This window comes from Dama dama, chromosome 22 (assembly GCF_033118175.1).
Source record: "Dama dama isolate Ldn47 chromosome 22, ASM3311817v1, whole genome shotgun sequence".
NCBI lineage: Eukaryota > Metazoa > Chordata > Mammalia > Artiodactyla > Cervidae > Dama > Dama dama.
Window position 1 is genome coordinate 561,563 of NC_083702.1, and position 12,329 is coordinate 573,891.

General features: G+C 57.5%; 2 protein-coding genes across 4 annotated transcripts; one reads left to right on the plus strand and one right to left on the minus strand.

The window, feature by feature from the left end:
* Positions 1–11: 11 nt before the first annotated feature.
* Positions 12–1,891, plus strand: LOC133043423 (protein SCO2 homolog, mitochondrial). 2 transcript variants are annotated; one of them, XM_061124231.1, is made up of 2 exons: positions 12–330; positions 1,054–1,891. In XM_061124231.1, exon 2 carries the CDS (start codon positions 1,064–1,066, stop codon positions 1,862–1,864), a length of 801 nt encoding a protein of 266 aa, XP_060980214.1. In that variant the 5' UTR covers positions 12–330; positions 1,054–1,063; the 3' UTR covers positions 1,865–1,891. The 2 variants fall into 2 exon arrangements, with proteins under 2 accessions (XP_060980214.1, XP_060980213.1); XM_061124230.1 differs by having other exon boundaries at positions 15–330; positions 1,051–1,891.
* A 150-nt stretch (positions 1,892–2,041) lies between these two features.
* Positions 2,042–12,288, minus strand: NCAPH2 (non-SMC condensin II complex subunit H2). 2 transcript variants are annotated; one of them, XM_061124229.1, is made up of 20 exons: positions 12,056–12,288; positions 8,860–8,961; positions 6,600–6,655; positions 6,427–6,511; positions 6,284–6,352; positions 6,110–6,186; positions 5,903–6,036; positions 5,594–5,677; positions 5,084–5,223; positions 4,139–4,210; positions 3,881–3,947; positions 3,629–3,736; positions 3,504–3,557; positions 3,297–3,367; positions 3,125–3,218; positions 2,968–3,036; positions 2,826–2,881; positions 2,613–2,744; positions 2,373–2,522; positions 2,042–2,306 (listed from the first exon to the last, which is right to left on the minus strand). In XM_061124229.1, exons 1-20 carry the CDS (start codon positions 12,161–12,163, stop codon positions 2,166–2,168), a joined length of 1,869 nt encoding a protein of 622 aa, XP_060980212.1. In that variant the 5' UTR covers positions 12,164–12,288; the 3' UTR covers positions 2,042–2,165. The 2 variants fall into 2 exon arrangements, with proteins under 2 accessions (XP_060980212.1, XP_060980211.1); XM_061124228.1 differs by having other exon boundaries at positions 2,968–3,039.
* Positions 12,289–12,329: the final 41 nt, after the last annotated feature.

Here is a 12,329-nt window from a genome sequence, read left to right on the forward strand (position 1 = left end):
GCGCTGACGTCGAGCTGGGCGGGTGGCCCGCGGTGCCGCCCAGGTAGCATCTCGAGACTTGCCGCCCCGACCCTGGGGCGCTGGGGGAGTACTTGCGAGGCGCATTCCGGGAGGCTTCTGTGAAAGGGGCTTCCGGAGGAGAAGGGCTGGGAACGTCTGGGTTTGCAGGCTCACCTTGTGCACAACATGGAGCACGTTTTGTCAGGGAGGAAGGTGGTGTGAACAGGCCAAGGGACGTGTCCAAGGTCGTGCAGCCTAGGAACCGTCGGACGGGCAAAGGCCGGACGTTTAGGAGTCTTCGAGAGGGTCCCCCCAGGAGCGCCTGAACAGGTGAGGGGGGGGGGCGGTTCTAATACCTCCACCTGGCAAACCTCCAGAGGTCCCTGAGAAAGGCACGGGTCACCGAAGCCGCGGCAGGACATGAGTCCAGAGCTGCCGTCGAGTACCTGGCTGTGAAGAGTGGGCTCGAAGCAAGTAGAAACCTTTTTTTCCGGGCCGACTGCCGGCTGGAAGTGTACGTGCGAGAGGCTGGCGGGGGCTGGGGGCCAGGCGGAGCGCTGCAGGCTGCGGCACGCGTGGCGCAAAGTTTCCGCGGGGCCAGGGGCTAGAGCACTGTGGCGGGAGTGGCCTCAGGAGAAGGGCCAGAGGAGGCGATCTTGGGAGGGTGAAGCCAGAAATTCACCCATCTCCTCTCAAGAAATGGATGTTTATTACAAACAGATAAATATGCCCAGGAATCCGGCTGAGGCGTGTGCATGGAATGCTTTCAGATGCAGGCGACTACTGAGCTGTTAAGAGCTGCTAGGGCCGGGGGGATGGGATAGACTGAGGCTCTCAGGCTAAAGAACAAGAGGGACAAGCAGTGAAAGCTTGACGATGCCTAAACTGTGGAGTTTGAGGTTTCAGAGGTAAGGCAGTTGAGCCCAGTTGAGTGGTAGGTGAGCAGCTGCTGACAGCAGAGCCTGTGTAGGGCTGGTCCTTCAGGTGGAGTCAGGGATCTCTTGAATGATGGGGGCACTTCTGACTCCTGACACTCTTGCTCCTTCCCAGAAGCATCAGGTCCATGCTGCTGCTGGCTCGGGCACCCAAAGCTTGGCACAGGCTCTTTCAGCTCAAGCCTCTGGCCCTCCCTGGGACCCCAGGAGGCAAGGCCCAGCATGTGAGATACCAGCTCTTCTCAACGCCAAGCCCTGCAGAGACAGGCAGGCAGGGCCAACCCCAGGGTCCTGGCCTGCGAACCAGGTTGCTCGTCACAGCCTTGATTGGGGCTGGACTGGGTGGGGCCTGGCTGGCCGTGAGGGCTGAGAAGGAGCGGTGGCAGCAGCAACAGCGGACAGAGGCCCTGCGGCAGGCTGCTGTGGGCCAGGGCGACTTCAGCCTACTGGACCACCGGGGCCAAGTGCGCTGCAAAGCTGACTTCCGGGGCCAGTGGGTGCTGCTGTACTTCGGCTTCACTCACTGCCCTGACATCTGCCCCGACGAGCTGGAGAAGCTGGTGCAGGTGGTGCGGCAGCTGGAGGCGGAGCCCGGCCTGCCCCCTGTGCAGCCCCTCTTCATCACCGTGGACCCCGAGCGGGACACCGTGGCTGCCATGGCCCGCTATGTGCAGGACTTCCACCCAAGGCTGCTGGGCCTGACTGGCTCCGAGGAGCAGATCGCCCAGGTGAGCCGTAGCTACCGCGTGTACTACAGTGCCGGCCCCAAGGACGAAGACCAGGACTACATCGTGGACCACTCCGTCGCCATCTACCTGCTCAGCCCCGACGGCCTCTTCACGGACTACTACAGCAGGGCCAGGTCGGCCGAGCAGATCTCAGACAGCGTGCGGCGCCACATGGCTGCCTTCCGCAGCGTCCTGTGCTAAGCCGGGTCATTAAAAGGCTGTGATGGAGCCGTGTGCGCGGGAGATCTGTACCAGCAGCCCCCTGAGGCCATGGCGGGAAGGGGGCTGGGGGCCTGGTTGCTTCCTGCGGTGCAGGGGACAGACAGCCCTCTCCCCTACACACAACGGTTCTGTAAAGGTTTTTGTTTTTTAAGGGACTGGTGGGATGGCAACACTTTATTAGGCTGGGCCAGCCAGGAAGGCAAGCAAACTGAGCAGACGCACACCCGGTATCCGTGGGGGACGGGCTCCAGGGCCCAACCCTGGCCGCAGTGCTCCCCACTCAGGGCTGCACTGTGGAGGGGGCAGCGTAGGTCTGGAAGCGCTTGTGGGCCCTCTGGTGTGTGAGCAGCCTCAGGGACATGGTGTCCACAGCCGCCTCCAGCCCCGGCTGCTGGGTGATCTCCACTGTGTAGTCATTGGCCTGTAGGGCACAAAGCGTCAGCAGAGGCTCAGGACCACTTCCCTCCCAGACTCCCAGGCTACTCACCAGCTGCAGGGAGGCCAGCATGGAGCGACACACTTCGAAGGCAGGCTGGCCTGCCACCAGCTTTGCGAAGGGGCACCACTGGTTGAGCTGGCTGAACCGGGAGACCACCTGGTCCCCGTAGGTGTGGATGTCGAAGGGCACGTGCTCCTCCTGCAGGGGGAGGGGCCGGTCCCGGGCTGGTTTAAGGCAGGCCGCAGGGGCCGCCATCCTCCGCCAGGGGCCCCACCCGGCCCACCTCACCTGCTCCTGGAGCAGGGTCTGGATGGCGTCCTCCCAGCCCCTGATGTGCTGCTTCAGCTCTGTCTCCTGGACGAGCTCCTGCCTCGAGGTGGTGATGAAGACGTCCTGCTTCGAGGTGGTGACGAAGAGCTCCTGGGGGAGGACCAGGGGCCACCAGCTGGGTGCAAGGCCTGCCCCCACCCTGCCCAGCCCCCCACTCTGCCGCGGGCCTACCACATTCTTCTGGACCAGCTCCTCATAGCGCAGAGATGCTGGCATGGCTTCCGCTTCTGCAAAAGTGCGGCCGTGAGCCTCACTCTCTCCTTCCTCCCGTCTTCGGGGGCCCCTCAGGCCTGCAGCCCACTCCCAGACCTACCCATGTCTGCATCTTCCCCGGGATCTGCCCCCTCAGGTTCTGCGTACTCCTCGGGCTCTAGGAAGTCATCTGCTGAGAAGGGAGCACCCAGGCAAAAGGCCAGTTAGGCTGCGGCTGGCACTGAACCCTACCCCAGCCTGCCCCCGGAGACCCCCACCTGCGGCTCCCAGGTCTTCCACCGAGTCCTCCAGGCGGTCCTCCTCCACGGGCCACAGCCCCTGCTCGGCCCTTGGCAGCCATCGCTCAGCCGCCTGTGCAGATAGAGCCCCTCAGAGGCACTGCTGTCTCCCACCAGGCCCCATAGGGTCCCCAGAGTGGCCGGTACTTGCCTCCCTCCTCTGCATCTTCCGGAGCGTCTCCAGCTGCTCCTTCACATGCTTCCAGTACAGAACCTCCATGTCTGCACACACAAGCCTCATGAGGGGGCTCCCTCATCCTGCCCCGGCCCACCCGAGTCCACTCGGCCTCCGGCCTCCCCAGGCTGAGGAGGGCGGTGCAGTGTGGGGTCAGCCTCCCTCAAAGAGCCCCAGGCCCACCTGCGAAGGAAGGGCCCTTTCGCCGGGACTTCCTGCTGTCAGCGTGGTCGGCATCTGCAAGAAGACAGGGTCAGCAGGAGCCAAGCCGAGGCCCACAGCCACGCCCGGCCCCGGGCCCCACGCACAGGCAGCCAGGTACCACTGGTGGAAGTCCTGCAGCTTGACAGCACCCTTCCTCTTACGCTTCTGTCCTGGCGCCTCCTCCACGCGGGGGGGCACAGAGTAGGGCCTACCTGGGGGCAGACAGGCAGTCCCGGAGCACAACCACAGCCCAGGGCCGTCTACGTGCCCACAGGCCCTGGAGCCCCAACCTCCACTCGAGCCAGGTGAGCCCAGCCCCCACCCCTGGTGCCCAGGGGCCATACCCTCTGCGTTACCTTTCCTGAAGGGCTTAGAATCCGGGGAGTCGAAGGGGTCCAGGCCCTGCCAGGGGTCTGGGGTGTCCTGAGCACAGAGCACAAGCAGACACAGGAGAGTGGAGGACGCGCACCCTCCCCCAGTGCGGACACACGGGGAGGGGGGCGCCCTGGAGCTGCAGCAGGGAGGCCCAGCGCTGGGGGAAGGAAGAGTGCTCAAGAGACACACTGCCGAGGGCGCAAACCCCATGCCGGGCTCCGGGCCTGCCCACCCCTCACCTTCAGCCGGGATGCGGGCTCCGGGGCCTCCTTCCGCTCCCGGAGTGTACACCACCTGGGCTGGGCAGCACTCTGCAAAGGAACACCAGGGATTTCCCTCTCCTCCTCCACCCAGGATTCCAGGCCCCCCAGCAGCTCTGCTCTGGGGCCAGACACAGGGAACCCTGCAGAAACCCCCTGGGGACAAAGAGTTAAACGACCAAAAAGTGAAAAGCTAGTAAAAACTTTAGGAGAAGATAGAAACTAATACACTAGTGGCCACGGAATACTTCTTCAAAGAGAAAAACAGATGGTAAAGAATTTGCCTGCAATGCGGGAGAACTGAGTTCCATCCCTAGGTTGGGAAGATCCCCTGGAGGAGGGCATGGCAACCCACTCCAGTATCCTTGCCTGGAGAATCCCATGGATGGAGGAGCCTGGTGGGCTACAGTCCATGGGGTCACAGAGAGTCAGACATGACTGAGCAATTAAGCACAGCAAAAACAGCCAACCAAACCTGACAGACGTTAATATTTTTTCCTGTATGTCAACGCTTTTCCTTACAAATAAAAGGATTTCTTGGCTCTACACTGGAGTACAGAGCTGGACCTTAGGGGTAAGGGAGGCAGGCCTGTCCACTCTTTGCCAGCCTGGCCTCAAGAGTCAGCTCTGGAGACCAGCACCATTCTGGGTGGTACCCTGAGCTGCACAGCCTCTGACCCCTGGACACCAGTCCACCCCCGAGAAGCAGCAGCGGCTCTGTCCAGACAGGGAGCCGTGAAAGCTGCTGCCGGAAAGGGCAGCATGTGGGGCCAGGGCCGGCTGGGGGACACACCTGCCGCCCTGGTGCACAAGGACCAGAGAGCAGGCAGCCCGGGGGTCGCCTGCCCCACACGGGCACGCTGTCCCCGCCGGGGCTTGCCTGGCCGAGGGCGGGGGCTCGGCAGGCCTCCCTGGGGGTCCCACCTGCTCGGGGCTCCTGGGCTCCAGGGGCTCCATCGGGACCTCAGGTGCGGAGGCCTCAGGGGGCTCCGCCACCCCTTCTGCATCCTCTTCGTCTTCTCCCATGCCCCCACCTCTGGGCGCCAGGCCTTCTGGAGAGGAGCCTGGCAGGGACACGAGACCAGTCAGCCCCAGGAGCCTGAAGGCCTCGGAATGAGGGGCTGTACCTGACTCAGCTTCCCTTGTGGGAAGCAGACAGGGCACAATACACACGCGTTATACTGCTGTTTTGTTTGGTTCATCTTATTTTTTACTAATTTTCCTCTTTAAATGCTGCCACCTCTGTCTGCTCAGAGAGCAGGGTGGTCCAGGGGCAGCCACTGAACCAAGACAGCACAGCTGGCCAAGGTGGGCCCTGGGCACGGAGGCCTGCCCCCTGAGCCTCAGGCTGGAGCGGTGGACAGGCTGGGGTGCTGAGCGCAGAGCCCCCTCCCCAGCCTCCCCTGCAGGCCCACCTGGGTGCTCGCTTCTCACCTGGCTCCCGGGAGATGCTGAGCGCCGGGCCGGGACTCCCGCACACAGAGACTTCCATTGGCTGCTCCTCAGCCCTTCCAGGCTCTGGAAGAGACGAGGGATCAAACACGGTCAGCCCTGCTCCCCCTATAAGGTCCCTCCCGGGTCCCACATGGCCAGAACCAGGCAGGGAGAACACAGCCCAGGCACAGGACTTGGACCTTCTGCAGCTGAGCCAGCTGCAGGCAGAGGCCCCGTCCTATAAGCAGGTCCAGACGGTGGGCGCAGGTGCCCGAGCGGAGCCCGCCTTGCCCCCGACCGAGTTCTCACCCTTTGGGTTCCGTGGCTGCAGGGCCTCCATGAGGGACACACCCACCGGCTCCAACAGGAACGTGCCTCTGGGATGCGGTGTGCACGTGTTCACCCTGAAATCCTTCCGGCTGGCCAGGACCTCCCCCTGACAGCTGGCAAAACACGGGTGCTGCAGAGACCCTTCCCCAGCACACCTCCCTCCACCCAGCAGGCGCAGGCCCGCACCTGTACAGGGGATTACTGTTCTTCTCCATCTCATCCGGGGCGACCAGGGCGTTGGGCAGGAGAGGGATGAGGGTCCCCTGCACAGAGGCCAAGAACGGGTGAACCATGGGAACCCACGGGCCACGACATCACCCTCCACAGACCCATGAGCTAAACGCAGGAGGGGGCACTCACACTGAGGACCTGGTCACCCCTGAGATCCACATTAGCACAGGAGTCAGAGAGGTCATCCAACGCCAGGAACTGTGGGGAAACAGAGGGCTCAGGGGTGGCCTGGCTAGCACAGTGGGCACCGCCAGGCACCCAGGAAGCCTCACCTTCTGCTCCGCCTCCTGGGGGGCCCTGGAGCTGGCATCCCCAACGGTCCCGTCTTCCGGCTTGGAGGACAGCTGCTTGGCCTGCCTGAGAGAACCAGCGCATGGGCACCGCAGGTGAGGGGCTGCCCAGGCCGCACATACAGCGGACACACGGGCACCCCTTGCGTACTCACTTCTTGCCAGAGATGAAGTCGAGAGCCTGGTAGACCAGGGAGTACAGGTATTCCACCTGGCAACCAGAGCCGGCAGTGAGGAAGAGAAAGGAGGGGCTCCCAGAACCTTCCGCACTATTCGTCCAAGTACCAAGATGCCAGGGCATTCTCTCCAAATTCCTGCCCATTTGGCTGCCAAAATCACAGCTGCAATCCAACAGCCAAGCCTCCCCAGCGTTACCGAACAGCCGGAGCCCCTCCTGCGCCCTCACTCCACATCGCTGCAGCTGTGGCCACCTCAACCCTGCAGCCCGGACCCACAGCCGCATCTGACTTCACGGGGCTCAACAACCAGCCCCCACCTGCGGGAGCGCCTCGGGTCTCTGCCAGCCCATTGACAGTCCAGCCATAGCCTGTGGGACCCCACTGCTGGGGGTGAGTGTTGGGATTTTCCACATTCTGACCACAAAGCAGCCATCAGTAGGCGGCATACACGCACCGCCTAGGCCACTCCCTCTGGGTGACAGCACCCAAGAGGACAGTGTGCTGGAGGGCACGGATCCCACTCACCAGAAACAGACCACAGGAGCTTTCCTAAGCGTCTGTCACACAGGACTGTGCTTCATGCTCTGTCTCTGTCCTACTCAGGATCAATGCCGGTGCTATTCTCACAGTAAACGAGATACACTGAGATTCAGAGAATCGGAGTAATAACCCCACCAGCGATGGGTCAAGGACCCACACGAGGGATGCAGAAATCCAGAAGCCACGAGCTGCATGTGACGCTATCAGTTTAAATCTAATTAAAAGTTAACAAAACGCCAGACTCCTCAGTCACGCATGCCACATTTCAAGGGCCCAGGAGTTGCACGTATTAGATCATAGAACATTTCCATCAGCTCAGAAAGACTGGTGAGACAGTGCTGACTACAGCCTATGCTCCCCTCACACCTTCTAGACTTCAGGTTAACATTTTACTACACCTGCTAAAAGCACACGTCTGCCCATCTATGTATGTGACCATAGGTACACCTCATGTTTGTGCTTCCAAAGTTAATTGCCGATATTCCTTCTGAGGACAAATGCAGGACAAAGAATCCAATTTCATGGGATCATCTAAGACAAAAACCATGAATTCTCAAACTGTCTTCATAACTGACGGAGCCCGAGGTGCGGCCTTGTGTCAGTTAACCTGCAAGTTGGTGGCCCCCTCCTCTGTCCGGAGGGGTTCCCGGTACGGAGCTCCTCAACACATTCCTGAACTCTTCCTTCTGTGCACCTTTTGTTCCCCGCCCCCCCCAAACCGCCAATTGAGTGGATCAGTGCTGTGGTCCCCTTTTCCCTGCTCCTCCACTAGAGGATGGACAGGGTAGCACTGCTGGAGGAAAATCTCCAACATGCGCACGGGTGCCCTGGCAAATAGCGGGGTGCGTTTAACCTCCACTGTACTACCAGTGCTTTCAAACTGGTTTTTACTTTGCATTTCCCTCAGCAGCGCTGATCTTTAGCCACACCTCACTCTCCGAGTTTCTTATACAGTAGCTGGTTCTCAGTAGCTGACTCACATGCTCCATGTGAAAGCTGGGGCCTTAGGCGTGGACGCTGCAAACCCCTGGGGCCCCCTTCTCGGCAGTGCCCCGAGAGTTGTCTTTTCTCTGCTTCACGGCAAGCCTGTCAGCCATGCTCCCGACCGCTCCTGACCTACTTCTCCTGCTGCTGTTTCATCCATATTCCTCTCCCAGCTCCCCTTTCCCCGCCCCCACCCATGGTTTTCAATACCGTCTGTCACTGAGGATAGTTCAAAAAATCCAGATATCTACCTCCCTCCCGGAGATGCTGATTTAGTCAGTTTGGGTGAGGCCCAGGCACTGGTAATTGTTTGGACTGTAGCGTGGGTTGAGAGTCACTGATTTAGTTACTGACAATCATTTTTTTTTTGGGGGGGGGGGGGGCCATGTGGCATGGCATGCAGGATCTTAGTTCCCCACTCAGGGAGCAAACCCAGGCCCCTGGAGGCATGGGGTCCTAACCGCTGGACCACCAGGGAATTCCCAACCCTACAATTTAAAACCCATTCTGTTCTTCCATGTTAAAAGGGGCAAGGAAAAAATAATAATAATAAAAAAAATAAAAATAAAAGGGGCAAGGACTTGGAGGAGGAGGTGGTAGGTGCTGCTGAGGTAACTCTGAGACAGGGCTGAGCCTGCCACCTGCCCAGCGAGACAGCAGACCTTGGTCCCACAAGACACTGCAGTACAAGACCACAGTCAGGCGGGCCCACCTTCTTACTGTAGACACAAGCGGAGCCCTGGATCAACAGCGCTGCCTCAATGAAGTTCATTGTGGTTTTGCCTTTGTCAAAAGAAATGCAGATCTGGTCCAGCTGAAAGACACAATGAGGGACAGTGGGAAGTCTACGCACCCTCCTCACCCTCCTCCTGGCAGCCCACCCAACCCACCCCACCGCCCACCCAGGGCCAGTGGCCCAAGGAGCCTGTTACCACAAGCAGCCCTTCTGAACAGCTCTGGCTCTGCCTGGGGCTTACCAGCTGTCCATTTTTTTGGAGGGGGAAAGACAGGTGTTTGTGATTTCCCCTACTTCCTATAACCTCTAAGACCTAGTGTTTTGGAAGACGCAGGCCCCTAGGGTGCATCACCCACAGACGGCCAGAACTACACACCAGCTCCTCTACAGAGGAGCTTGCACTGCGCCCACCCTAGTCGGAGCCAGCTCAGCCAGACTCCAGCAGGAAGACCCCACCCCAGGAGAAGGATGGGGGACCCTCAAGGGTGGGGAAGAGAGAGGCAAAATGCTGGGGTCTCAATCCTTCGAGCAGAAAACTCAGGAAATGCTTCCAAGTACATCATCCTCTTTCCTCTGCAACTCCTGACCCGCAGCCTCTCCTAAGCCCCAGTTCCCGCCACCCCTTAAATCTGTGTCCACCAACTACATGCCAACAATCCCCAAACCCATCTAAACCAGCTCTCTCTAAGGTAAGAATGATCTGGCAGCTGTGTGGAAAATGAAAGGAGAAAGACAAAACTAGAGGCACAGAAATGAGGACGTCAGGGGACAGAAAAGGTTTGGAGGAGCAGACATACGAAGCAGGAGAGGAGCAGACCAAACAAGGAGGTTCACTAGGCACCCCCAAGCACCCCGCTCAACACAGCTCCGGCTAGCACAGCTCTCAGGAAACTGCGTGTTCAAGCAGAGGTCAGTTGTCAGATCAAGTGTCCATTTAACACTTATTCTGCACCAACTGTGTGCCAGGCATTCTATTAAGCAAAAGGGAGAGAGAATGAAGATAGTCCCTGCCCATGCAGGATTTACATTCTAGTGTGGAAAGACCATAAACAAGTTAGAGACCAGCTGAAGATGAACATTCTAAAATACAGAAGGTACTATAACAGAGAGAACTATTTTAGACATGGCAGTCAGCTGATATTTAAACTGAGGGGTACAGGACGAGAAAGAATCAGTCATAAAAATAATAGCCCAGTTGAGTACAGAAAACATAAATGTGTGTGTGTCTGTCTGTGTGTGAAGTGCAGCCAGGAATGAGCTTGGGTGTTGCAGACTGACTGGTTCAAAGAACAGGTGGAAAAGAGCCTAAGACAAGGCTAAAACAGCGAGCAGAGCCAGATTTAGAGAAGAAAGCGTGACTTCTGTCCTGGGAGCCAACGGGAAGCCACTGAGGGTTATTAGGCAGGGCAGTGCTGCAGCCTGATTTTAATTTTTAAGTGTCGCACTTGCTGCTGGGTGGAGCATGAATTGGATGGAGCCAAAAATAAGAGTAGGGAGTCCAAGAATGAAAGTTTTAACATGAATGGGAGCCAGACTGTGGCCTGGATCAGAGAAAATGGAAAATAGATGAACTGAAGTTCTGGAGACATTAACTGATAGAAACCATGGGCAAACTGGTGTGCAGTGGCAGATTTCCCTAGCTCTGAGGTTTCACTTTGAGAAACATTGGTGCCATATACCAAGATCAGAAAGGCTGAGCTTTGAGCAGGAAAATAAAGAGCTCTCCTTTAAATTGATGATCAACTCCAAAGAAATGGTGTTTTTGTTTTTTTTTTCTGGGCTACATCTAATGAAAGCTCTTAACTTAAGTCTTACTTGTGACTTTACTAATACTGCTATGTTATATGTATTTCACCTGTTTTACAAAATTGCTGTTTCTTTTTTGTGTGTGTGTGTAATAAAGTTATATTAAAGTATAAAGGAGATAGAGAAAGCTTCTGACATAGGCATCAGAAGGGGGGCAAAAGAGTACCCCAGAAATGGTGTTTTTAAACTGTGGTGTTGGAGAAGACTCTTGAGAGTCCCTTGGACTGCAAGGAGATCAAACCAGTCAACCCTAAAGACAATCCTTCCTGAATACTCATTGGAAGGACTGATGCTGAAGCTGAAGCTCCAATACTTTGGCTATCTGATTCATAGAGCCGATTCATTAGAAAAGACCGACCCCTCCCCAGGAGGAGAAGGGGATGACAGAGGATGAGATGGTTGGATGGCAGCACCGACTCAATGGACATGAATTTGAGCAAGCTCTGGGAGATGGTAAAGGATAGGGATGCCTGGCATGCAGTCCATGGAGTCACAAAGAGTCAGAAACAAATAAGCGACTGAACAACAACAACAACTCCTTTAACTCTACTAAACCTGCTTGTGTAACATCTAAGTGAGAATTTCAAGATTAAGAAGCTGGATACACAAACCAAACTCAGAGAAAAGGCCTGGAATATAAAGACAAACCGAGAGAGGGGAGAGTAAATAAATAAACCCAGCAATTGTCCTCATACAAGTGGTACTTAAAATCATGGAAATAAATGAAGTGGTTTAGGGGAAATGTGTAAAAGGATGGCTCAGGCCACGCCCTGAGGAGTTCAACACTGAGACTAGACAGGAGACAAAACCTGTTTCAAAAAAGAGAATGCCGTCAACTCATCAAATGCTGCTGAGTTGAATAAGATGACTCTTCTGGTGACCCTTGGATGTGGTAGGAAGGAGATCGTTATTGATCAACACAAGAGCAGTCCAAGCGGGCTGAGCAGTGAAAGTGAAGTACAGAAATGGAGCAGACAGCTCTTTAACGAGGTCTAGACATGCTATCAGATATGGGGAAGGGGTTAAATGCTGACGGTGGAGCACTGGCTTGAAAGTCTAACATAAGATCTCCCTCCTGCATCGTGACCCAGACCTCTCACACAGCTACACATGCACACAAATTCTATTCTACTCTATTACAGAAAAATGCTGGTCGCTACTCACTAGATCGATTTCAAGGCTCATTAACAGAAAGCGATCTCTAATGACAGCTCCAGGCTAACCAAGTAAGGGATGATCTCGAGGGCCAAGAGATGGAACTGGGGAAAAGGGAACGAGCCTGCGGATGAGTGCAGTCAGAGCGCCAGACGGAGGCGGCAGAGCCCCGCAGCCCCCGCCCTGCGCCACTCCCCCGGGCCGCCCTCACCTCCTCAAGATATTCGCCCAGCTGGGCCGCCACGTCCACCTCCCAGTTCCTGGTGAGGTCGCGGATGGGCAGCAGGAGGTGGGCGAAGCGCGCCTCCACGTCCTCCATGTTCAGGAGGAGCCGGATCGGCCCGGGGACCGCAGCGCCGGCTTCCAGAGGGGCCGGTGCGCTCAGCCCGCCACTACTTCTGGCGCCATTTTGCTGTTCCCGCCCAGGAAGATACGTAGCGCGCAGCGACGCGCGCACAACTTGACGCAGAGCGGCAGCCTCACGC